The sequence below is a fragment of the Oncorhynchus keta genome, chromosome 7 (genome assembly GCF_023373465.1).
Source record: "Oncorhynchus keta strain PuntledgeMale-10-30-2019 chromosome 7, Oket_V2, whole genome shotgun sequence".
In the NCBI taxonomy this organism is placed as follows: domain Eukaryota; kingdom Metazoa; phylum Chordata; class Actinopteri; order Salmoniformes; family Salmonidae; genus Oncorhynchus; species Oncorhynchus keta.
The window spans coordinates 5,395,037-5,421,069 of record NC_068427.1 but is presented as its reverse complement, the minus strand read 5'-3'; the positions used below and the strand labels follow the sequence as shown (position 1 = coordinate 5,421,069).

The 26,033-nt window shown below is 44.9% G+C and overlaps 1 protein-coding gene across 4 annotated transcripts in view; it reads left to right on the top strand.

Annotated features, from left to right (window-relative positions):
* LOC118385890 (dachshund homolog 1) overlaps positions 1-26,033 on the top strand; it is a 294,778-nt gene that overhangs the window by 186,798 nt on the left and 81,947 nt on the right. For 3 of the 4 annotated variants that reach the window (XM_035773102.2, XM_035773100.2, XM_035773103.2), the window contains exons 4-6: positions 13,787-13,959; positions 14,376-14,577; positions 14,961-15,101. In XM_035773102.2, coding sequence (XP_035628995.1) covers positions 13,787-13,959; positions 14,376-14,577; positions 14,961-15,101 — 516 coding nt within the window. The remainder of the gene's footprint in view (positions 1-13,786; positions 13,960-14,375; positions 14,578-14,960; positions 15,102-26,033) is intronic. The other variant, XM_035773101.2, reaches the window with a different exon arrangement.

Genomic DNA, 26,033 nt, shown 5'->3' with positions numbered 1-26,033 from the left:
ATTCAACCTTCCCACTATGAACAAACAGGCATTTCTATTCAATTCAACCTTCCCACTATGAACAAACAGGCATTTCTATTCAATTCAACCTTCACACTATGAACAAACAGGCATTTCTATTCAATTCAACCTTCCCACTATGAACAAACAGGCATTTCTATTCAATTCAACCTTCCCACTATGAACAAACAGGCATTTCTATTCAATTCAACCTTCCCACTATGAACAAACAGGCATTTCTATTCAATTCAACCTTCACACTAAGAACAAACAGGCATTTCTATTCAATTCAACCTTCACACTATGAACAATCAGGCATTTCTATTCAATTCAACCTTCCCACTGTGAACAAACAGGGATTTCTATTCAATTCAACCTTCACAATGTGAACAAACAGGCATTTCTATTCAATTCAACCTTCCCACTATGAACAAACAGGCATTTCTATTCAATTCAACCTTCTCACTGTGAACAAGCAGGCATTTCTATTCATTTCAACCTTCACAATGTGAACAAACAGGCATTTCTATTCAATTCAACCTTCACAATGTGAACAAACAGGCATTTCTATTCATTTCAACCTTCACACTGTGAACAAACAGGCATTTCTATTCATTTCAACCTTCACACTGTGAACAAGCAGGCATTTCTATTCATTTCAACCTTCACAATGTGAACAAACAGGCATTTCTATTCATTTCAACCTTCACACTATGAACAAGCAGGCATTTCTATTCAATTCAAACTTCACACTGTGAACAAACAGGCATTTCTATTCAATTGTGTGTTTCAATTCCTTTAACAAATATGTCGAGAGAAAACAGGCTTTTACTGTTAAGACACATTTCTAAAAACATATAGACAAATGGATTTAAGTTTAAGCTAATTTTAACATTACTGTTTACACATCACTCCGATTCAGATATCAATTAATTTAATACAAATATGAATACAAATAATACGCACTTCACCTAATTGTTTTTGCGATATTCACATCATCCAATGCATTGAAATCGTTAGCATTATGACAGATTGTCCACGTTTTCTCTGAAGGACCAATGGTTATGGATGGAGAGAACAGGCTGGAGCGAATGAAGCTAATTTTATCATTTAAATAGATGATCTGGAGACCAGATCGAACCAATCCCCAATTGGCACCCTATTCCCTATGAAACCGATGGGCACTGGTCAAAAGTAGTTCACTACATAGGTAACAGGGTGCCATTTGTAACGAAGGTAGTATGGCGGCGGAGAGGGGCGTGATTGATAGCGTTCATCAATATCTTCCATTTGGGAAGCATGAGTCAAACGGCTCGCCAATTGACTGAAAGCAATCTTTTTAAAACAGGGAGAGGCCTTTTGCTAAGTATCACATGGACTTCATCTCTCTATCTGCTTGGGTTGTCACTGTTATCGAGAGGAGAGCTCTGTTGATTGGCCGGGGATATATTCCACCCTCAGTAGTAACAGTTACAGTAATGGGTTATGTGTGGGTGTGCCTATGTTTGTGTCTGTGTGCGTGCCCGCGTGTGTTGGTGTGTGAGTGTCTGTATTTGTCTGTGTGCATGCACTCATGTGTTGGTGTGTGAGTGTCTGTATTTGTCTGTGTGCATGCACTCATGTGTTAGTGTGTGAGTGTCTGTATTTGTCTGTGTGCATGCACGCATGTGTTGGTGTGTGAGTGTCTGTATTTGTATGTGTGCATGCACTCATGTGTTAGTGTGTGAGTGTCTGTATTTGTCTGTGTGCATGCACGCATGTGTTGGTGTGTGAGTGTCTGTATTTGTATGTGTGCATGCACTCATGTGTTGGTGTGTGAGTGTCTGTATTTGTATGTGTGCATGCACTCATGTGTTAGTGTGTGAGTGTCTGTATTTGTCTGTGTGCATGCACGCATGTGTTGGTGTGTGAGTGTCTGTATTTGTCTGTGTGCATGCACGCATGTGTTCGTGTGTGAGTGTCTGTATTTGTATGTGTGCATGCACGCATGTGTTGGTGTGTGAGTGTCTGTATTTGTATGTGTGCATGCACTCATGTGTTGGTGTGTGAGTGTCTGTATTTGTATGTGTGCATGCACTCATGTGTTAGTGTGTGAGTGTCTGTATTTGTCTGTGTGCATGCACGCATGTGTTCGTGTGTGAGTGTCTGTATTTGTATGTGTGCATGCACTCATGTGTTGGTGTGTGAGTGTCTGTATTTGTCTGTGTGCATGCACGCATGTGTTGGTGTGTGAGTGTCTGTATTTGTATGTGTGCATGCACTCATGTGTTGGTGTGTGAGTGTCTGTATTTGTATGTGTGCATGCACTCATGTGTTAGTGTGTGAGTGTCTGTATTTGTCTGTGTGCATGCACGCATGTGTTGGTGTGTGAGTGTCTGTATTTGTCTGTGTGCATGCACACATGTGTTCGTGTGTTCGTGTCTGTATTTGTATGTGTGCATGCACTCATGTGTTGGTGTGTGAGTGTCTGTATTTGTCTGTGTGCATGCACTCATGTGTTAGTGTGTGAGTGTCTGTATTTGTATGTGTGCATGCACTCATGTGTTAGTGTGTGAGTGTCTGTATTTGTCTGTGTGCATGCACGCATGTGTTGGTGTGTGAGTGTCTGTATTTGTATGTGTGCATGCACTCATGTGTTGGTGGGTGAGTGTCTGTATTTGTATGTGTGCATGCACTCATGTGTTAGTGTGTGAGTGTCTGTATTTGTCTGTGTGCATGCACGCATGTGTTGGTGTGTGAGTGTCTGTATTTGTATGTGTGCATGCACTCATGTGTTAGTGTGTGAGTGTCTGTATTTGTCTGTGTGCATGCACGCATGTGTTGGTGTGTGAGTGTCTGTATTTGTATGTGTGCATGCACGCATGTGTTCGTGTGTGAGTGTCTGTATTTGTATGTGTGCATGCACTCATGTGTTGGTGTGTGAGTGTCTGTATTTGTCTGTGTGCATGCACTCATGTGTTGGTGTGTGAGTGTCTGTATTTGTCTGTGTGCATGCACTCATGTGTTAGTGTGTGAGTGTCTGTATTTGTCTGTGTGCATGCACGCATGTGTTGGTGTGTGAGTGTCTGTATTTGTATGTGTGCATGCACTCATGTGTTGGTGTGTGAGTGTCTGTATTTGTCTGTGTGCATGCACTCATGTGTTGGTGTGTGAGTGTCTGTATTTGTCTGTGTGCATGCACTCATGTGTTGGTGTGTGAGTGTCTGTATTTGTATGTGTGCATGCACTCGTGTTGGTGTGGGAGTGTCTGTATTTGTATGTGTGCATGCAACAGAAAGTGAAAATCAACCTTTCTTACTGGACAAGTTCAGGTAGTCGGTTTCAGTCGGTTTTCAATCGTTGGGTGCCCAATGAACATGACCCTGGTCTATAGAATCTCTATCCCTCAAGTTGTCTACTGCATTACATGGATGCTGCCATTGGTACTTTAGGGTCAACATTTAGTGTGGCTTGTTATTTTCAAACACATGTTTCAATTGGAAAATTAGAATTTGTGGAAGTATCTTGTGAGAAAGAGTGAGACCTTATGAAATACATAGCATCATGTTTTTGTTCCTGACAAATGGAATGATCATCAAGTCACAGATAGGTACTGCATATATATTCCATGACAGAAGGATCTAAGCAGAATTATAGTTTTACTTACAGCTGCTTCTACACCTGCATTGTTTTCTCTTGGGGGTTTTATACTGGGTTTTGTAGGACTTTGTGACATCCACTGATGTATGAAGGACTTTTAAAATACATTTGATTTGTAAGTAGTCTGATGTGGATTGAATCAGTCAATCACATGTGAATGATTTGATTTGATTATCCCAGGTGGAGGGAGTTGACACTTTATTTCAAACACACTTCTGAAAGCGATATATCCGTGGAAAAGCGCTCTCTGCAGTTGATTGGATCCCAGTCTCAGTCATCTGGAGTAGGTGGCTAGCCGAAGCATTTTTATACACTTACAGGAGAAACAACATGGTCTGTCTCCTGGGTAATTCCTACCACATGCTAAACTGGATGTGTGTGTGCGTACGTGTGCATACCGGTCAAGGGGGAGGCAAGTCATTATGCTACCTCATCAAACCAAACATGTTTTCTTATCATTACGTTCTCTAACATTAAATTACATGACATTACATGACGTAGGTTGGCAAGTGTTGCCACGTGAAACATTTGAAAGTGTGTGTGTGTGTGTGTATCTCTTTAATCACGACATGATAAACAAACCCGCAGTTCGCCATTTGCTATGGAATTGGTGTGTGTGACTGTGTGTGTGCCTGTGAGTGTGTGCGTGCTGTACTGTACTGTTTGGAGACATTTACACATAATTGTCTCAGTGTGTGTCTGCACATGTACGTTTACATGTTTACAGCTCTTTGTTTGTGCAAGGAGCTTCCCACCGTCATGTGTGTAACCGAGTGTATATGTGAGAGGACAGGAAGGTCGTACACACATGAGAGGCCCTGCCCCGCTACAAAGTTTCTCCCTGCAGGCGGCCACTGAGTCCGAGGGGCTAAAGGAGCTCCTTAAACACACAAAAAAAAAAAACATCTGGGTCAGATGGTTTACGCCCTTTCTTCTTTAAAGTTGCTGCCCCTATCATCGCCAAGCCAATCTCTGACCTTTTTAACCTGTCTGGGGAGGTTCCCATTGCTTGGAAGGAAGCCACGGTGCATAATTTAATAAACTAAACAAAAGGCCTTTTTTCTATTCTGTTCTGTTTATCAAAAGTGTGGGAAAAACATGTCAATAATCAACTGACTGGCTTTCTTAATGTCTATAGTATTCTCTCTGGTTTGCAATCTGGTTTCCACTCAGGTTACGGATGTGTCACTGCAACCTATTTTTATTGACTCGGCAAAAGTTTTTGATACGGTTGACCAATTCTGTTCTTGTGGGCCGTCTAAGGAGTATTGGTGTCCCTGAGGTGCTACCATGTTGTGCTGCCGCCATGTTGTGTTGCTACCATGTTGTTGTTATGCTGTGTTTCTACTGTATTGTTGTCATGTGTTGCTGCCTTACTATGCTGGTGCCTTAGGTCTCTCTTTATGAAGCGTTGTGGTGTCTCTCTTGTCATGATGTGTATTATGTCCTATATATTTATATTTATTGTTCATTTTTTATCCCAGCACTGTCCCTGCAGGAGGCCTTTTGGTAGGACGGCATTGTAAATAAGAATGTATTCTTAACTGACATGCCTAGTTAAATAAAGGTTACATTTTTTTTTTATAAAGGTATAGCACACACAATCTTTAACAAAGCCTAGATGGTGTATTTACTTTCAACATGAAGTGTGTAAACACAAAAGGCTTAAAGGTACCCCTCAATGACACACGGGCTGTGGGTAGCTGTCTGTCTGTCTGTCTGTCTGTCTGTCTGTCTGTCTGTCTGTCTGTCTGTCTGTCTGTCTGTCTGTCTGTCTGTCTGTCTGTCTGTCTGTCTGTCTGTCTGTCTGTCTTATTAGTTGAATTAGTAGAATAGCCTAGATTGTTTTGGAGTATGTGAATACTGTATATTTATACACAGGAAGTAATTCTAGCAGTTTGATTAAAATGCTGCCATTTATAGAATTCGACAGATCAGAAGAGAAACACGTGTCTGTACCATGAATGCAAAAAGAGACTTAACAACACAGTACAAATCAACCCTGTGTCTTTCCCAATCCAAATCAAAGGGACTGACCACATACGAATGAGCTTAAGTTTGACAACAGCATTTACCAATCCATTGTTCCGAAGCCCTGAGCCCCTTGCTAAAACAAAGACAGATAGGCTTGAAACAAGCCATTTAATTAGCTAGCGTACGGATCCCTCAGGTTTGGTTGCGGCATGCAACCAATTACGCATTCCACAGACGTCCACACGTTCTTACTTCACCAATGAGAGAGAGAGAGAGAGAGAGAGAGAGAGAGAGAGAGAGAGAGAGAGAGAGAGAGAGAGAGAGAGAGAGAGAGAGAGAGAGAGAGAGAGAGAGAGAGAGAGAGAGAGAGAGAGAGAGAGAGAGAGAGAGAGAGAGAGAGAGAGAGAGAGAGAGAGAGAGAGAGAGAGAGAGAGAGAGAGAGAGAGAGAGAGAGAGAGAGAGAGGCCAGGAGAGATCCTCTCTAGCCCTTGCTGTCTCCTACAATACATCTCATCCCCTTTTCCAGTTAAAAGAGGTAAATAGCAGAGTTTAGACAGCTTCATTGGCCCTAGTGTCTGAGGAGGCCGCTCGGCCCCAGATAGCGCTGATTGTCGCTTAAATAGTGGAGCTTTTACCCGAGGCCCGGGCGCCGACCTCTGATCAATTACAGCTGACATTATTGTTTGTCGGGAGCCTTTTTCCTGGACAGAGGGAGTTAGAGAAAGACTCTGCGCTGTGGCTGGAAATGTAATCTCTCCCTTTCCTTTCTCCTTCGCTCCACAAACAATAAATCATTCAGTTGAAGAGATAATAAAGTGACAAGTCGGAGCTGCTTTAAATTTTGTCAAGGGAAATCTAGCCACTCTGTAGCTAAAAGGAGACAGCACTGCTGGTTGGTACCTAGACAGAGGTCTGTGGGCTTTTTGGAAGGCTAGGTATACAGTCCCATATTTTTGGATGAATATGTTAGTAATACCCAGAGGATGCCCTATTGTTGGAAAAGGTGGTTACAATAGCTGTCTCCATCAGGACTCCTGTTAACACACACACACACACACAAATGAACGTATGCACATGCACAAACACACACACACACATTTAGGCACAGTTACACGCACACCGCTAGAACACCAGCAGGATTAACGATAGAGGAGATTGCTTCGTTCGCTGCAGGTTAATGGCTCAGTCATTTTTTATCATTGAAAAAGGTTGCAATTATTGTCCTCTTTTTAATCATTTTAAACCCTTCATCAACTGATTTTGTGTTAATACTTGAACCCGCGTTGGGTTTTCCAGACCTACTCCATGTGTTTCTGTCTGACATAACACCTTGTTCATGGTGATCTCTCCAAAGCGTATTTGAATTCATTCCATTTATCCTCTATGATTTGGATCGTTGCTTATTCATGCGTGCTCTTCCGAAGTGCTGTATTACCCAACCTAATAGCTCGAGCTGTTTATCTGAGTATTAAGTGATTTGGAGTTTTAATGATGGTTGCTAAGTAGGAGTTCACCTTTGGAAATCCCTCGGGCTTAAGCCTACTCCAGGTAAATTACTCCAAATACTGTTGTTTTTGCCCTTCAATAGGAAAGCCACACATGGGAATTCAACTCGCATCAGTTGAACTACTGTACTGGGGAATTACAGTTCTGACAATTAAAACCTCACTTACTTAAATGTTGATCAAGTTACATCCTTTTCACTTTGTCCAAAAAACATGTATTGACTTGATTTGTTCATGTGGTAATGTTGGAGAATTATTACATTACAGTTAATCACTAGAAATAAGAGTTGTTGTAGGCGGTAGGAAAAGCAACAACAACAAAATCCACAAAAGTCTACACACACACACACACACACACACACACACACACACACACACACACACACACACACACACACACACACACACACACACACACACACACACACACACACACACACACACACACACACACACACACACACACACACACACACACACACACAATAGTTGGCCAAGCTAATTCTAACCCATTCCCTTTAAATCCACCAAGTACCTGGGAAAAATACCTCAATCACTTCCAAAACAAAGAGAGAAACAAGATGTCTGAAAAAACATCCACTCAAATAAACAAACCCTCAGCTATTTCCCAACAACACCTGACATCTATGACATCGAATCCAAACCAATCCAAACGGCGCCCAGCGCCTTTCAGTCCCCAATGAAAGGACTGTATGAACTCATCTTGGCCTACAGCAGGTTCCCTTACAGTCAACTGAATGGGCCTTTATCGAGGAATCACCACTTGAGGATGGTGGAATGTGACAGGGGGGGCCAACACATAAGGTTAAGCCCTCTAGGGTCGTCTACTGTGTGCCCAGCCGTCTGCCTTTCAGAACAAGACATACCATAGGATCACAGCTGGCTAGCACAAGAGATCACTCAAGGATGTGTGTGTGTTTTAAGTGTATAGTTTCACGTTTTTATTTGTCGTATGTACGGGACACAATTGGTATACACCGTCCAAAGGAATGCTGACTTGCAGGTTCCTTCTCAGCCGGTGCATTTGAATGACAAAAGCAAAGTCATATCAGTCTCACTCTCTCTCTCTCCCCTTCTGTGTGAGTTGGTTTATAAAAAATATATAATATAATATATGCCATTTAGCAGACGCTTTTATCCAAAGCGACTTACAGTCATGTGTGCATACATTCTACGTATGGGTGGTCCCGGGAATCGAACCCACTACCCTGGCGTTACAAGCGCCATGCTCTACCAACTGAGCTACAGAAGGCGCAGTGTGTGTTTTCATGTCTGTATGTTCTTGCACATGCCTGCGTTGCATGTGTGTGTGTGTGCGCACTTGCCCATGCGTATCCCTCAAAGGCAGGATAGCACTCCCCTTTCTGGCCCTTGACTACCTTTGAAAGGTAGAGACACACATAGTTGTCTCACTGTAAGTACGCCTGCCGCCATGCCCACTGCGGTGCTGTTTTAATTGAGCCCAGGAGGTAATTGTTCCAGAGTTGCAACTCCAACGAGAACGGTGGCGGGACCTTTAAGGTGCACCCTCGCCTTATGCCTTTAATCTCCCTTGCTTCTCCATGCTTTGGGATGCTCACCACTCGGGAATATGCCATCTTTCTTATGGAAATCAACATGATTCAGGAGGAACAGGACAACGGAGGGAAGGAGTACCTCCTTGCCTTTCATTTCACAGTGTCCTTGTCTTTTGAGGATTTCTTTGCGGTGTTGATCGCCTTGCCCCTTGTTGCCAACTGATGTTTTGTCACAAAAGCAGAGTTGTTTTGTGGATTCGCTTTCTGTGGTGGTGGTTCTAGTGGTGTTTGTTCTCTTCTTGTTCTTTAGACTTTTTACCTTGAGCCAAGTTGCTATAGAAAATCTACAGCGGGGCTTAGTCAGATTCAGTAGCTTCTGTGAGGCATTGAGATTTTTTTTTTTTTTTTTTTAAGCACTTCAGTGGAAAACATCTGAGTAGCGATGGAAGAAGACAAAAATGTTCCCAGTCACTTTTGAGACCACCAGGTTCAAAGCACTACAAAAAGGAGGTGGGGGGTGCTGAGAGCTGTGGTTTCGGGGACAGACGCCTAGCTCTGACCTTCTGTGTGTGTTCATGTCCTTTGAAAGTTGTTCATTATACTGTATCGTCTAAAGGCACAGTGGAGCGCCAGCCTACGCTGTTCCCAGTGGTTCCTTACATTTCTGTCCGACTAATGTCTTGACTTTGACCAATTAGAGTACTAGTACCGACCCGAAATGGAACAATGTGTTGTTGTTGTTGTAAGATATCTGATCTTGTGATGAGGTAATGTAATACAGATTTCAGAACGGAGGCGGAATGAACATTCCCTGTTGTTGTAAGATATCTGATCTTGTGATGAGGTAATGTAATACAGATTTCAGAACGGAGGCGGAATGAACATTCCCTGTTGTTGTAAGATATCTGATCTTGTGATGAGGTAAAGTAATACAGATTTCAGAACGGAGGCAGAATGAACATTCCCTGTTGTTGTAAGATATCTGATCTTGTGATGAGGTAAAGTAATACAGATTTCAGAACGGAGGCAGAATGAACATTCCCTGTTGTTGTAAGATATCTGATCTTGTGATGAGGTAATGTAATACAGATTTCAGAACGGAGGCAGAATGAACATTCCCTGTTGTTGTAAGATATCTGATCTTGTGATGAGGTAATGTAATACAGATTTCAGAACGGAGGCAGAATGAACATTCCCTGTTGTTGTAAGGTATCTGATCTTGTGATGAGGTAAAGTAATACAGATTTCAGAACGGAGGCGGAATGAACATTCCTTGTTGTTGTAAGATATCTGATCTTGTGATGAGGTAATGTAATACAGATTTCAGAACGGAGGCAGAATGAACATTCCCTGTTGTTGTAAGATATCTGATCTTGTGATGAGGTAAAGTAATACAGATTTCAGAACGGAGGCGGAATGAACATTCCCTGTTGTTGTAAGATATCTGATCTTGTGATGAGGTAATGTAATACAGATTTCAGAACGGAGGCAGAATGAACATTCCCTGTTGGTGTAAGATATCTGATCTTGTGATGAGGTAATGTAATACAGATTTCAGAACGGAGGCAGAATGAACATTCCCTGTTGTTGTAAGATATCTGATCTTGTGATGAGGTAATGTAATACAGATTTCAGAACGGAGGCAGAATGAACATTCCCTGTTGTTGTAAGGTATCTGATCTTGTGATGAGGTAAAGTAATACAGATTTCAGAACGGAGGCAGAATGAACATTCCCTGCTGTTGTAAGGTATCTGATCTTGTGATGAGGTAATGTAATACAGATTTCAGAACGGAGGCGGAATGAACATTCCCTGTTGTTGTAAGATATCTTATCTTGTGATGAGGTAATGTAATACAGATTTCAGAACGGAGGTGGAATGAACATTCCCTGTTGTTGTAAGATATCTGATCTTGTGATGAGGTAATGTAATACAGATTTCAGAACGGAGGCAGAATGAACATTCCCTGTTGTTGTAAGATATCTGATCTTGTGATGAGGTAATGTAATACAGATTTCAGAACGGAGGCAGAATGAACATTCCCTGTTGTTGTAAGATATCTGATCTTGTGATGAGGTAATGTAATACAGATTTCAGAACGGAGGCAGAATGAACATTCCCTGTTGTTGTAAAATATCTGATCTTGTGATGAGGTAATGTAATACAGATTTCAGAACGGAGGCAGAATGAACATTCCCTGTTGTTGTAAAATATCTGATCTTGTGATGAGGTAATGTAATACAGATTTCAGAACGGAGGCAGAATGAACATTCCCTGTTGTTGTAAGATATCTGATCTTGTGATGAGGTAATGTAATACAGATTTCAGAACGGAGGCGGAATGAACATTCCCTGTTGTTGTAAGATATCTGATCTTGTGATGAGGTAATGTAATACAGATTTCAGAACGGAGGCAGAATGAACATTCCCTGTTGTTGTAAGATATCTGATCTTGTGATGAGGTAATGTAATACAGATTTCAGAAAGGAGGCGGAATGAACATCCCCTGTTGTTGTAAGATATCTGATCTTGTGATGAGGTAAAGTAATACAGATTTCAGAACGGAGGTGGAATGAACATTCCCTGTTGTTGTAAAATATCTGATCTTGTGATGAGGTAATGTAATACAGATTTCAGAACGGAGGCGGAATGAACATTCCCTGTTGTTGTAAGATATCTGATCTTGTGATGAGGTAATGTAATACAGATTTCAGAACGGAGGCGGAATGAACATTCCCTGTTGTTGTAAGATATCTGATCTTGTGATGAGGTAATGTAATACAGATTTCAGAACGGAGGCAGAATGAACATTCCCTGTTGTTGTAAGATATCTGATCTTGTGATGAGGTAATGTAATACAGATTTCAGAAAGGAGGCGGAATGAACATCCCCTGTTGTTGTAAGATATCTGATCTTGTGATGAGGTAAAGTAATACAGATTTCAGAACGGAGGTGGAATGAACATTCCCTGTTGTTGTAAGATATCTGATCTTGTGATGAGGTAATGTAATACAGATTTCAGAACGGAGGCAGAATGAACATTCCCTGTTGTTGTAAGGTATCTGATCTTGTGATGAGGTAAAGTAATACAGATTTCAGAACGGAGGCAGAATGAACATTCCCTGTTGTTGTAAGGTATCTGATCTTGTGATGAGGTAATGTAATACAGATTTCAGAACGGAGGCAGAATGAACATTCCCTGTTGTTGTAAGATATCTTATCTTGTGATGAGGTAATGTAATACAGATTTCAGAACGGAGGCGGAATGAACATTCCCTGTTGTTGTAAGATATCTGATCTTGTGATGAGGTAATGTAATACAGATTTCAGAACGGAGGCAGAATGAACATTCCCTGTTGTTGTAAGATATCTGATCTTGTGATGAGGTAATGTAATACAGATTTCAGAACGGAGGCAGAATGAACATTCCCTGTTGTTGTAAGATATCTGATCTTGTGATGAGGTAATGTAATACAGATTTCAGAACGGAGGCAGAATGAACATTCCCTGCTGTTGTAAGATATCTGATCTTGTGATGAGGTAATGTAATACAGATTTCAGAACGGAGGCAGAATGAACATTCCCTGTTGTTGTAAGATATCTGATCTTGTGATGAGGTAATGTAATACAGATTTCAGAACGGAGGCAGAATGAACATTCCCTGTTGTTGTAAGATATCTGATCTTGTGATGAGGTAATGTAATACAGATTTCAGAACGGAGGCGGAATGAACATTCCCTGTTGTTGTAAGATATCTGATCTTGTGATGAGGTAATGTAATACAGATTTCAGAACGGAGGCAGAATGAACATTCCCTGTTGTTGTAAGATATCTGATCTTGTGATGAGGTAATGTAATACAGATTTCAGAACGGAGGCAGAATGAACATTCCCTGTTGTTGTAAGATATCTGATCTTGTGATGAGGTAATGTAATACAGATTTCAGAACGGAGGCGGACTGAACATTCCCTGTTGTTGTAAGATATCTGATCTTGTGATGAGGTAATGTAATACAGATTTCAGAACGGAGGCAGAATGAACATTCCCTGTTGTTGTAAGATATCTGATCTTGTGATGAGGTAATGTAATACAGATTTCAGAACGGAGGCAGAATGAACATTCCCTGTTGTTGTAAGGTATCTGATCTTGTGATGAGGTAATGTAATACAGATTTCAGAACGGAGGCGGAATGAACATTCCCTGTTGTTGTAAGATATCTGATCTTGTGATGAGGTAATGTAATACAGATTTCAGAACGGAGGCAGAATGAACATTCCCTGTTGTTGTAAGGTATCTGATCTTGTGATGAGGTAATGTAATACAGATTTCAGAACGGAGGCGGAATGAACATTCCCTGTTGTTGTAAGAGTTCAAAATAAGACTTGGCTTGAACTGTGTTGTAGCTTGTTCAGCGTGGAGCCGTTTTTCACAGTGACGTGTTTCCCAAATGCCACCCTATTCACTACATAGTGCACTACTTTTGACCAGGGGTCCGAGAGTAGCACACGATAAAGGGAACGGGATGCCATTTGGGACACAGACTGAGATAATTCCTTACGTGTAAGTAGCAAGCGTTATTTCCATAACGTGGGCCTTTTGTTCAACACAGAATCATTCACGTGTTTCTGGTGTAAAAACCTTTGGTTTTGTATTTTATTAAGGATCCCCAAGGCAGCAGCTACTCTTCCTGGGATCCAGCATATATAGAATATCAACATTCTGCTGATATTAATACAGTAAATTAGTGTGATGTTGTTTGATGATAATTATTTGATGTAGTTATTTTTGCATCCAATGGCATGAGAAGGCATGTCAGTATCAGTATCAGGTTATGCCAGCATGGCCACCCAGCTCAGTAAATCTTAATTCAATTAAAACGGTTTAAAGTTACTTAGTTACTTTTTCTTATGGGCAAATAAAAATATTAACAGTCTAAAAATAGCAGGTATGCTTCTCTCAGAGATATAGTAAATGATACCACATAACCATTACCAAGACAGGTTTTTCTGAACCCAGACCTTATTAGTTACCTCTGTCAAATGACCCATATTTACCAATCAGCATCCTCCAATCGAAATGAACCAACCAATCATGGTTTCCATTAACCTATCACCTTTCTCCCCTGTTGTAGGTTTGGAACTGCCCTTCATGATGATGCCCCACCCCCTGATCCCTGTTAGCTTGCCCCCTGCTTCTGTTTCCATGGCAATGAGCCAGATGAACCACCTCAGCACCATCGCCAACATGGCCGCCGCCGCACAGCAGCAGAGCCTGCCCTGCAGAATGGTCACCTCAGTCATCAAAGTAAGCTGTAATAATAATACAACTAAACTATAAAGTAAGACATTATATGACAGTGTTTCCCCAATCCTGATCCTTGGGAACCATAACTGTGTTAGTGCTAGGGCAAAAATATATATGTGCACCCCTATGGGTCCCCAGGACCAGGATTGGAAAACACTGTTATATTCCAACATGGAAGATGTGGCACAGCAACAGAGCCTGCCCTGCAGAATGGTCACCTTAGTCATCAAGGTAAAGTGGCAGAATACACACAAACTGTGTATAACAAACACACAGCTCTAGGCATTTAAAGTAACTTATTATGAACTTTTGACTGCGATGAAGGAGAGGGAAGCACTATGGAAATGGCCAGTTGATTACACAGCATCTACTTTCATGGACCTCATTTGTCACTGATGTCCCTCTGTCGCTGACAGGAGCGTGTCCCAGACAGTCCCTCCCCCGCCCCTTCCTTAGAGGACGGCAGGAGGCCCGGCAGCCACCCATCGTCCCACCGCAGCAGCAGTGTCTCCAGCTCACCGGCCCGCACAGAGAGCTCCTCAGACAGGATACGTACGTCCCCCTATTCCCTCCCCATGCAACGAGTCAGACTGGCTAACTGCGTGTTCAGTTCCGCAAGTAAACAAACCCACTCTGCTAACCCACTCTTGTTGTTGTTGTACTGAACCGATAGATTTTAGAGTTGGAGTTTTGTAGAACTCTTCATTCCTGGGTGTGTAGGTTTTTGTTCCAGCCCAGTGGTTACACACCTAAATCAACTACTCAAGTTCTAGATGATTCATTTGGTCAGTTCTATCAGGTATATTAATGCTGGGCTGGAATAAAACCCTGCACACTATGGGTCTCTAGAATCAGGATTGAAGAACAGTTATTTTGAGTTGTTCAAAATTCAAAATGTGTTCGCTCGCTGTTCATTTCACAAGACAGGGCATAGACTTGTGAACTCGAACAGACAAAGACATCTTCTAGCTCACCTGTACGACTCTCTCTCTCCTCTCCAGCCATACATCAGAATGGTCTTTCTATGAACCAAATGAACCAAGCTCTGCTGGGCCTCTCCCCCAGCATTCTGCCTGGGCCTAAAGAAGGAGACCTGGCCCACGACATGAGCCACGAAGCAAAGAGGATGCACATTCACAAAGGTAAGAAGTGTCCTATTGCAAAACGTTAAAGAGCAACTGAACTTCCTGATTTGGCCTTGTTTTGACACTTTGTAATTAAGAAATGCTTTTAGCGGCCATGACGGAAGCCAAACGAGAGTTGTCTTGGGGGTGTGGTTTTATGTGGATGTTTCTTGGCTGTGTCTTTCCCATTCAGTCACAACAAACAAGGGTGGTTCAATTAAAACGAGGGAGGTAAGCTAAGTTAGCTTTTGACTGACTCACCATTTTACGATTGTCTGCTAATACAGTTCTATGTGGAGGCCAAAGCCTGCACTGACCATGTGTTTAGCCAAGCTGACAGCAGCTAGCTAGCATAACTTGGGATAGCTGCAGCTGGCTAGTCTATCTAGCTGATATTTCTCTGTCAAATCAGTTATGGCAAGGTAGCAAGAGCCCGTGTCTGGAATGTGCTTCATAGGAAACTCGTTCTACAACACATTTCTATGAAAGTAGTTGCAAGTTACTTTCAAAGTTTCAGCACATCATGTAAAGACAGGTTGAATGCCCAGTCTTCTGGCTAGTTTTGTCTCGTCTCTCTTTATGTTCTCTGTTCGATCTTTCCCGTGTGAAAACCTACTAATATCCCTACAGGTGTAGCCGAAACATTTGATGTTGGAAATATCATATCGATGTGCTTATGAAAACAGTATGCCCACACGTTCAAGTGTTATTGTCACGTGCACAAGTACAGTGAAATGCCTTTCTGCAAGCTCTTTCCCAACAATGGGTTCATCAATATCAGTAGTACACATATTATACTATGAAACAAAGTAAAATGAAGTAGAAGAAAAATACACGAGAAATATAAATAAGAAGAACAAGCTATAAACAGGGCCTGTTCCAGGGTCAGTGCCAATTCCATTTGCAGGGATAGTGGAGTGGTAGGGGGAGATATGTAAAGGGACAAGCTGAATAGGCATCAGGATAAATGATAAACAGAGTAGTAGCAGTGTATATGATGATTGTATGTATGTGAGTGTGTGTGTAGAGTCAGTATGAATGTGTGTGTTACCTGTGTGTGAGCAAATGAATGTGTGTGTGTGTGTGTGTGTGTGTGTGTGTGTGTGTGTGTGTGTGTGTGTGTGTGTGTGTGTGTGTGTGTGTGTGTGTGTGTGTGTGTGTGTGTGTGTGTGTGTGTGTGTGTGTGTGTGTGTGTCAGTGAGAGTGTGTGTGAGTGCCAAAATAAAAAGGTCACTGCAGATAGTCAATGCAGTGTAGCCATTTTGTCTCACATCAACAGGTTTCTGAACAGCTTCCCCAAGTCATAGACTGTTCTCTACTGGAGCAACAAGTATGACACCAACAGGTTCTTGAACAGCTTCCCAAAGCCATATGACTACTAAATAGCTCCCTCTTCTATTTAGTAGTCATATGGCTTTGGAAAGCTGTTCAAGAACCTGTTGGTGTCAGACTTGTTGCTCCAGTAGAGAACAGTCTATGGCTTGGGGAAGCTGTTCAGGAACCTGTTGGTGTCAGACTTGTTGCTCCAGTAAAGAACAGTCTATGACTTGGGGAAGCTGTTCAGGAACCTGTTGATGTGAGACTTGTTGCTCCAGTAGAGAACAGTCTATGACTTGGGGAAGCTGTTCAGGAACCTGTTGGTGTGAGACTTGTTGCTCCAGTAGAGAACAGTCTATGGCTTGGGGAAGCTGTTCAGGAACCTGTTGGTGTGAGACTTGTTGCTCCAGTAGAGAACAGTCTATGGCTTGGGGAAGCTGTTCAGGAACCTGTTGATGTGAGACTTGTTGCTCCAGTAGAGAACAGTCTATGGCTTGGGGAAGCTGTTCAGGAACCTGTTGATGTGAGACTTGTTGCTCCAGTAGAGAACAGTCTATGGCTTGGGGAAGCTGTTCAGGAACCTGTTGGTGTCAGACTTGTTGCTCCAGTAGAGAACAGTCTATGGCTTGGGGAAGCTGTTCAGGAACCTGTTGGTGTCAGACTTGTTGCTCCAGTAAAGAACAGTCTATGACTTGGGGAAGCTGTTCAGGAACCTGTTGATGTGAGACTTGTTGCTCCAGTAGAGAACAGTCTATGGCTTGGGGAAGCTGTTCAGGAACCTGTTGGTGTCAGACTTGTTGCTCAAAGACTTGTTGACAAAGAGGATCTACTTTTGCATTTAAATGTTCTTACTTTCCCTACAGTCTGTTCCTCAAGTCTGTTTTGACCTAAAATAACAGAGAATAATAAGACAAGGGAGAGCGACAAATAGGATCTACTTTCACATTTAAGTGTTCTTACTCGTTTCATTGCAGAGAAGTCCCTCTCAAAATGAACGGAGGACACTGGTAACAAAAAGATGTACAACATTAAGAAGAGCCCACAGAGTGGTAGTTCAACAGGAAAAAGGGTTGAGCAACACTGGCTTAAAATGTTTTCTTCAAAATATTGTTACACATGCCGTACTTTGAATGCTCCAACTAGCACATGTTGCTTGTAAGAGCTCTTGCAGCACAGCAGCCTCTGGCACTTGCAAGAACTAGTTGAGAGGAGGGGCAGGTTCTCCACCTGGCCTCTCCTCGTCCTCCTCCTCCTCCTCCTCCCTCTCTGAACCTAGCCCAGAACTGCTCCCTGGTCTTCTCCACCTGGCCTCTCCCTCTCCTCCTCTCCCTCTTCTCCTCCTCCTCTCCCTCTTCTCCTCCTCCTCTCCCTCTTTTCCTCCTCCTCCTCCTCCTCCTCCTCCTCCTCCTCCTCCTCCTCCTCCTCCTCCTCCCTCTCTGAACCGAGCCCAGAACTGCTCCCTGGTCTTGGTCCTCTCCACCTGGTCTCTACTCCTCCTCTCCCTCTTCTCCTCCTCCTCCTCCTCCTCCTCCTCCTCCTCCTCCTCCTCCTCCTCCTCCTCCTCCCCTCTCTGAACCGAGCCCAGAACTGCTCCCTGGTCTTGGTCTTCTCCACCTGGCCTCTCCTCCTCCTCTCCCTCTTCTCCTCCTCATCCTCCTCCTCCATCTCCTCCTCCTCTCCCTCTCCTCTTCCTCTATCTCCTCTATATCCTCCTCCTCCTTCCTCTCTGAACCGAGCCCAGAACTGCTCCCTGGTCTTGGTCCTCTCCACCTGGTCTCTACTCCTCCTCCATCTCCTCCTCCTCCTCCATCTCCTCCTCCTTCTCCTCCTCCTCATTCTCTAAACCGAGACCAGAACTGCTCCCTGGTCTTGGTCTTCTCCACCTGGCCTCTCCCTCTCCTCCTCCTCCTCTCCCTCTCCCTCTCCTCCTCCTCTCCTCCTCCTCCATCTCCTCCTCCTCCACCTCCATCTCCTCCTCCTCCTCCTCTACCTCCTCCTCCCTCTCTAAACTGAGCCCAGAACTGCTCCCTGGTCTTGGTCTTCTCCACCTGGCCTCTCCTCCTCCTCTCCCTCTCCTCCTCCTCTCCCTCTTCTCCTCCTCCTCCCCCTCCTCCTCTACCTCCTCTACCTCTCCCTCTTCTCCTCCTCCACCTCCTCCTCCATCTCCTCCTCCTCTTCCCTCTCTAAAACGAGCCCAGAACTGCTCCCTGGTCTTGGTCTTCTCCACCTGGCCTCTCCTCCTCCTCTCCCTCTTCTCCTCCTCCTCCTCTACCTCCTCCTCCATCTCCTCCTCCTCCTCCCTCTCTAAACCGAGGCCAGAACTGCTCCCTGGTCTTGGTCTTCTCCACCTGGCCTCTCCTCCTCCTCTCCTCATCCTCTCCCTCTTCTCCTCCTCCCTCTTCTCCTCCTCCTCCTCCTCCTCTACCTCCTCCTCCATCTCCTCCTCCTCCCTCTCTAAACCGAGCCCAGAACTGCTCCCTGGTCTTGGTCTTCTCCACCTGGCTTCTCCCTCTCCTCCTCCTCTCCCTCTCCTTCTCCTCCTTTTCCTCATCCTCCTCCTCCTCCCTCTCCTCCATCTCCTCCTTCTCCTCCTCCCTCTCTAAACCGAGCCCAGAACTGCTCCCTGGTCTTGGTCTTCTCCACCTGGCCCCTCCCTCTCCTCCTCTCCCTCTTCTTCTCCTCTCCCTCTCCTCCTCTCCCTCTTCTCCTCCTCCTCTCCCTTTTCCTCTCCCTCTCCTCCTCCTCCATCTCCTCCTCTTCTTCCTCTTCCTCTCCTCTCCCTCTTCTCCTCCTCCTCCTCCCTCTCTGAACAGAGCCCAGAACTGCTCCCTGGTCTTCTCCACCTGGCCTCTCCCTCTCCTCCTCTCCCTCTTCTCCTCCTCCTCCTCTCCCTCTTCTCCTCCTCCTCTCCCTCTTTCCTCCTCCTCCTCCTCCTCCTCCTCCTCCTCCTCCTCCTCCTCCTCCCTCTCTGAACCGAGCCCAGAACTGCTCCCTGGTCTTGGTCTTCTCCACCTGGCCTCTCCTCCTCCTCTCCCTCTCCTCCTCCTCCTCCTCCTCCTCCTCCTCCTCCTCCTCCTCCTCCTCCTCCTCCCTCTCTGAACCGAGCCCAGAACTGCTCCCTGGTCTTGGTCTTCTCCACCTGGCCTCTCCTCCTCCTCTCCCTCTTCTCCTCCTCATCCTCCTCCTCCATCTCCTCCTCCTCTCCCTCTATCTCCTCTATATCCTCCTCCTCCTTCCTCTCTGAACCGAGCCCAGAACTGCTCCCTGGTCTTGGTCCTCTCCACCTGGTCTCTACTCCTCCTCCATCTCCTCCTCCTCCTCCATCTCCTCCTCCATCTCCTCCTCCTCATTCTCTAAACCGAGACCAGAACTGCTCCCTGGTCTTGGTCTTCTCCACCTGGCCTCTCCCTCTCCTCCTCCTCCTCTCCCTCTCCCTCTCCTCCTCCTCTCCTCCTCCTCCATCTCCTCCTCCTCCACCTCTATCTCCTCCTCCTCCTCCTCTACCTCCTCCCCCCTCTCTAAACTGAGCCCAGAACTGCTCCCTGGTCTTGGTCTTCTCCACCTGGCCTCTCCTCCTCCTCTCCCTCTCCTCCTCCTCTCCCTCTTCTCCTCCTCCTCTACCTCCTCTACCTCTCCCTCTTCTCCTCCTCCACCTCCTCCTCCATCTCCTCCTCCTCTTCCCTCTCTAAAACGAGCCCAGAACTGCTCCCTGGTCTTGGTCTTCTCCACCTGGCCTCTCCTCCTCCTCTCCCTCTCCTCCTCATCTCCCTCTTCTCCTCCTCCTCCTCTACCTCCTCCTCCTCTACCTCCTCCTCCATCTCCTCCCTCTCTAAACCGAGGCCAGAACTGCTCCCTGGTCTTGGTCTTCTCCACCTGGCCTCTCCTCCTCCTCTCCTCATCCTCTCCCTCTTCTCCTCCTCCCTCTTCTCCTCCTCCTCCTCCTCTACCTCCTCCTCCTCTACCTCCTCCTCCATCTCCTCCTCCTCCCTCTCTAAACCGAGCCCAGAACTGCTCCCTGGTCTTGGTCTTCTCCACCTGGCTTCTCCCTCTCCTCCTCCTCTCCCTCTCCTTCTCCTCATCCTCCTCCTCCTCCCTCTCCTCCATCTCCTCCTTCTCCTCCTCCCTCTCTAAACCGAGCCCAGAACTGCTCCCTGGTCTTGGTCTTCTCCACCTGGCCCCTCCCTCTCCTCCTCTCCCTCTTCTTCTCCTCTCCCTCTCCTCCTCTCCCTCTTCTCCTCCTCCTCTCCCTTTTCCTCTCCCTCTCCTCCTCCTCCATCTCCTCCTCTTCTTCCTCTTCCTCTCCTCTCCCTCTTCTCCTCCTCCTCCTCCCTCTCTGAACAGAGCCCAGAACTGCTCCCTGGTCTTGGTCTTCTCCGCCTGGCCTCTCCCTCTCCTCCTCCTCCTTAATGTTGAATGCGCCAGACCCATTGGGTCATCGAGGTCCTGGTGAATGTTTTATGGCGAGGAGTGATGCCATCGTCACAGGGACCGACACCACGGGTTGTTTTGCTTGAAGTTATTCTAATGAAGTGTGCTGTTCCTCTGTTAAACTGAGGCATTTGCACATGTTTGAACATGCTCTCTTATGGCCAGGAAGTGTACATCCTCCTTTTGGAATACTTTGAAAGCCATGTCAGAGGTCTGCCTCCAGGTAAAAGGCTGCCACAGATCTGTAGACTTAGACACGTTTGTCACTCCATGATGATACATCAATTGACAATACAAAACAGGTTTTAAAAGCCGCATTGTAGACCAATCAAATATAGTTTTGAGACACTGAAAGCAGTAATAGCAACATAGCACATGATTTAGTTTGGAGTCCACTATAATCTATAATACCTGTACGTGGCACAGAACGCTTAGAGGCCCTTAGCATTTGGGTACCGTTTCACCTCCACCTCCTCAGCCAATGCAGCCAGCACTGCACTGAGGTTTCGCTGAAGATTAGCCACGGCCAGGTGCTGGGACAGCCAGCAAACGTCCTTCACTTCCTGCAAAATACATTTATTTTGAGCGTAGATGCAGTAGGTAAACGATATGAGACCAGAGTGGCCAAGTGAAGAAATCTCACCTTCACTTTTAAGTACTGAAGGCCCAAGGTCGCTGAAGCAGCTTTCAAGACTTCTGTCTTGTTACTGCTTTTGGCAAAGTAACTATGGAGCTGCTGCAGGTGCTCCTTGATAGTGTCCATATAGGGGACCTCAGCTGATGCATCTTTACAGGCCAGAGCAAGGCGGTGGGCAGCACTAGCCACAGTCACCAACCACGGGAATGTGTTGCCACACCAATATGTTGTCCTGTTTGAAAATTAGGGAAATAATTTGTATCACAAGACATGCTGTAAATAAAACTAAAACAGAAAAACAATATTACTCATGGATGGTGTCTGCCTGGCCATCAGGGACTGACACCAGGTCCAGGAACTGGTTGTAAAGGTGCCCCTCTTGGTCCATGTATCTGAAAAACATTATTACTCATATATGGTGTCTGCCTGGCCATCAGGGACTGACACCAGGTCCAGGAACTAGTTGTAAAGGTGTCCCTCTTGGTCCATGTATGTGGAAAACATTATTACTCATGAATGGTGTCTGCTTGGCCATCAGGGACTGACACCAGGTCCAGGAACTGGTTGTAAAGGTGCCCCTCTTGGTCCATGTATCTGAAAAACATTATTACTCATATATGGTGTCTGCCTGGCCATCAGGGTCTGACACCAGGTCCAGGAACTAGTTGTAAAGGTGTCCCTCTTGGTCCATGTATGTGGAAAACATTATTACTCATGAATGGTGTCTGCTTGGCCATCAGGGACTGGCACCAGGTCCAGGAACTAGTTTTAAAGGTGTCCCTCTTGGTCCATGTATCTGGAAAACATTATTACTCATGGATGGTGTCTGCCTGGCCATCAGGGACTGACACCACCAGGTCCAGGAACTAGTTGTAAAGGTGTCCGTCCCTCTTGGTCCATGTATGTGGAAAACATTATTACTCATGAATGGTGTCTGCTTGGCCATCAGGGACTGACACCAGGTCCAGGAACTGGTTGTAAAGGTGTCCCTCTTGGTCCATGTATGTGGAAAACATTATTACTCATGGATGGTGTCTGCCTGGCCATCAGGGACTGACACCAGGTCCAGGAACTAGTTGTAAAGGTGTCCCTCTTGGTCCATGTATCTGAAAAGCATTATTACTCATGGATGGTGTCTGCCTGGCCATCAGGGACTGACACCAGGTCCAGGAACTAGTTGTAAAGGTGTCCCTCTTGGTCCATGTATGTGGAAAACATTATTACTCATGAATGGTGTCTGCTTGGCCATCAGGGACTGACACCAGGTCCAGGAACTAGTTGTAAAGGTGTCCCTCTTGGTCCATGTATGTGGAAAACATTATTACTCATGGGTGACTGTAGAATATTACTGTAACAAATTATGTCGTAATTCTTATTGAAAAATACCTGACATGTAAATCCAGCTGCGTATTAGTTGCCACATATGTAGTTTCATCAGCCTCCAGACCAATGGCTACAGATGTCTGGATGGCATGGAGGATCGGCTCCTCCACATCTTGAGCCAGTAAATGAGAATAATGTGAAATAAGATGGGTGACATTTAAATAACAAGTAAAGAAAATATGAACAAAAACACAGAATTGTGGATCCCACATTCACTTTGAGCTTTGTGAAATAGACACAACCCAGCAATTCAGCAAGATCCAGCAGTTCTGTCAGCATTGCATGAGCCCTCACACTTTCCATGTGGTTCTCTGTCCCTGGGTACTGTTTAATATAGTCCAGCCGATGAATCTGGGCCCCTATTTCAATGTAAGGGCACTTTGACACACCCCTCTTTGCAGCCTGCCTATGTTGATGGCACAGGTGGGAGAACGTTCCTAGACGGGATGAAGAGTGTAGTTTAGTGGAATTACTGGTGTCTGGGGCAGACTAGTACAGACTAAATATGCACAAACATTTTTAGCCCTTGGCCCAATTAAAGGAAATGTGACTAACCATATTGCGTATTGTATAGCCACGGCTTCAGTCTGTCATTTTTAAGCCACTTTGGGTCCCATCCGGATCTGCGGAGGTGCGCACTTGGCCTTACTCCTGTCTCCTTCTCTCTTCTCCTTTTATATACTCTTCTCCTTTTCTCAATCAAATGTATTTGATGTCACAAAGTGCTGTACAGAAACCCAGCCTAAAACCCTAAACAGCAAGCTATGAGGTATGGCTCTTCCGGCTGTGCCGGGTGGAGATTATAACAGAACATGTCCAAGATGTTCAAATGTTCATCGATGACCAGCAGGGTCAAATAATAATACTCACAGTGGTTGTAGAGGGTGCAACAGAGTATCTCTACCGCACCTGCTATCTCTAGAGAGTTGAGAACAGCAGGTCTGGGACAAGGTAGCACGTACAGTGAACAGGTCAGGGTTCCATAGCCTCAGGCAGAACAGTTGAAACTGGAGCAGCATCACGGCCAGGTGGACTGGGAACAGCAAGGAGCCATCATGCTAGGTAGTCCTGAGGCATGGTCCTAGGGCTCAGGTCCTCCAAGAGAACGAGAGAGAGAGGGAGAGAATTAGAGAGAGCATACTTAAATTCACACAGGACACCGGATAAAACAGGAGAAATACTCCAGATGTAAGAGACTGACCCTAGCCCCCCGACACATAAACTATTGCTGCATAAATACTGGAGAATGAGACAGGAGGGGTCGGGAGACACTGTGGCCCCATCCGATGATACCCCCGGACAGGGCCAAACAGGCAGGATATAACCCCACACACTTTGCCAAGGCACAACCCCCACACCACTAGAGGGATATCTTCAACCACTCACTTACTGTCCTGAGACAAGGCCAAATATAGCCCACAAAGATCTCCCCCTCGGCACAAACCCTAGGGGGCGCCAACCCGGACAGGAAGATCACGTCAGTGACTCAACCCACTCAAGTGACGCACCCCTCCTAGTGACTGCATGGAAGAGCACCAGTAAGCCAGTGACTCAGCCCCTGTAATAGGGTTTGAGGCAGAGAATCCCAGTGGAGAGAGGGGAACCGGCCAGGCAGAGACAGCAAGGGTTGGTCGTTGCTCCAGTGCCTTTCCGTTCACCTTCACACCCCTGGGCCAGACTACACTCAATCATATGACCTACTGAAGAGTTTAGTCTTCAATAAAGACTTAAAGGTCGAGACGGTTCTGCGTCTCTCACATGGATAGTCAGACCGTTCCATTAAAATAGAGTTATATAGGATAAAGCTTGCTTAGACATTCTAGGGACAGTAAGGAGACCTGCGTCTTGTGCGTACGTGTCCGTATGTACGGCAGGACCAAATTGGAAAGATAGGTAGGGGCAAGGGCATGTAATGCTTTGTAGATTAGCAGTAAAACCTTGGAATCAGCTCTCGCCTTAACATTAAGCCAGGCTAGGACTGGAGTAATATGCAACATTTTTTGCTTCTAGTCAAGATTCTCGCAGCCGTGTTTCGCAACGGAAATGTATTTAATGATTTATCCAGGTATCTTGAAAGTAGAGCATTGCAGTAGTCTAACCTAGAAGTGACAAAAGCATGGATACATTTTACTTTTGCAATGTTACGTAGATGGAAAAAAGCTGTCCTGTCAAAAGAGAGATCAGGATTCAGAGTAACACAGAGGTCCTGCACAGTTTTATTTGAGATGACTGTACAACCATCAAGATGAATTTTCTGATTGAAAAGAATATCTCTTTGTTTCTTGGCGCCTAGAACAAGCATCTCTATTTTGTCTGAGTTTAAATGTAGAACATTTACCGCCATCCACTTCCTTATGTCTGAAACACAGGCTTCCAGGGAGGGAAATTTTGGGGCGTCACCATGTTTCATCGAAATGTACAGCTGTGTGTCGTCCCCATAGCAGTGAAAGTTAACATTATGTTTCCGAATTAAATCACCAAGAGGTAAAATATATAGCGAAAACAATAGTGGTCCTAAAACAGAGCCTTGAGGAACACCGAAATGTACAGTTGATTTGTCAGAGGACAAACCATCTACAGAGACAAACTGATATCTTTCCAACAGATAAGATCTAAACCAAGCCAGAACTTTTCCACGTAGACCAATTTGTGTTTCCAATCTCTACAAAAGAATGTGGTAATCGATGATATCAAAAGCAGCACTAAGGTCTAGGAGCACGAGAACAGATGCAGAGCCTTGGTCTGACGCCATTAATAGGTTATTTACCACCTTCACAGGTGCAGTCTCAGTGCTATGATGGGGTCTAAAACCAGACTGCTGCATTTTGTATACATGGTTTGTCTTCAGGAAGGCAGTGAGTTGCTGCGTAACAGCTTTGTCTAAAATGTTTGAGAGGAATAGGAGATTCAATATAGGCTGATAGTTTTTTATATATTCTGGGTCCAGGTTTGTTTTTTTCAAGAGAGGCTTTATTACTACCACTTTTAGTGAGTTTGGTGCACATCCAGTGGATAGGGAGCCGTTTATTATGTTACACAACATAGGACGGCCAAGCACAGGAAGCAGCTCTTTCAGTAGTTTAGTTGGAATAGGGTCCAGTATGCAGCTTGAAGGTTTAGATGCCATGACTATTTTAATCAATGTGTCAAGAGATATCGTATTAAAAAACTTGAGTGTCTACCTT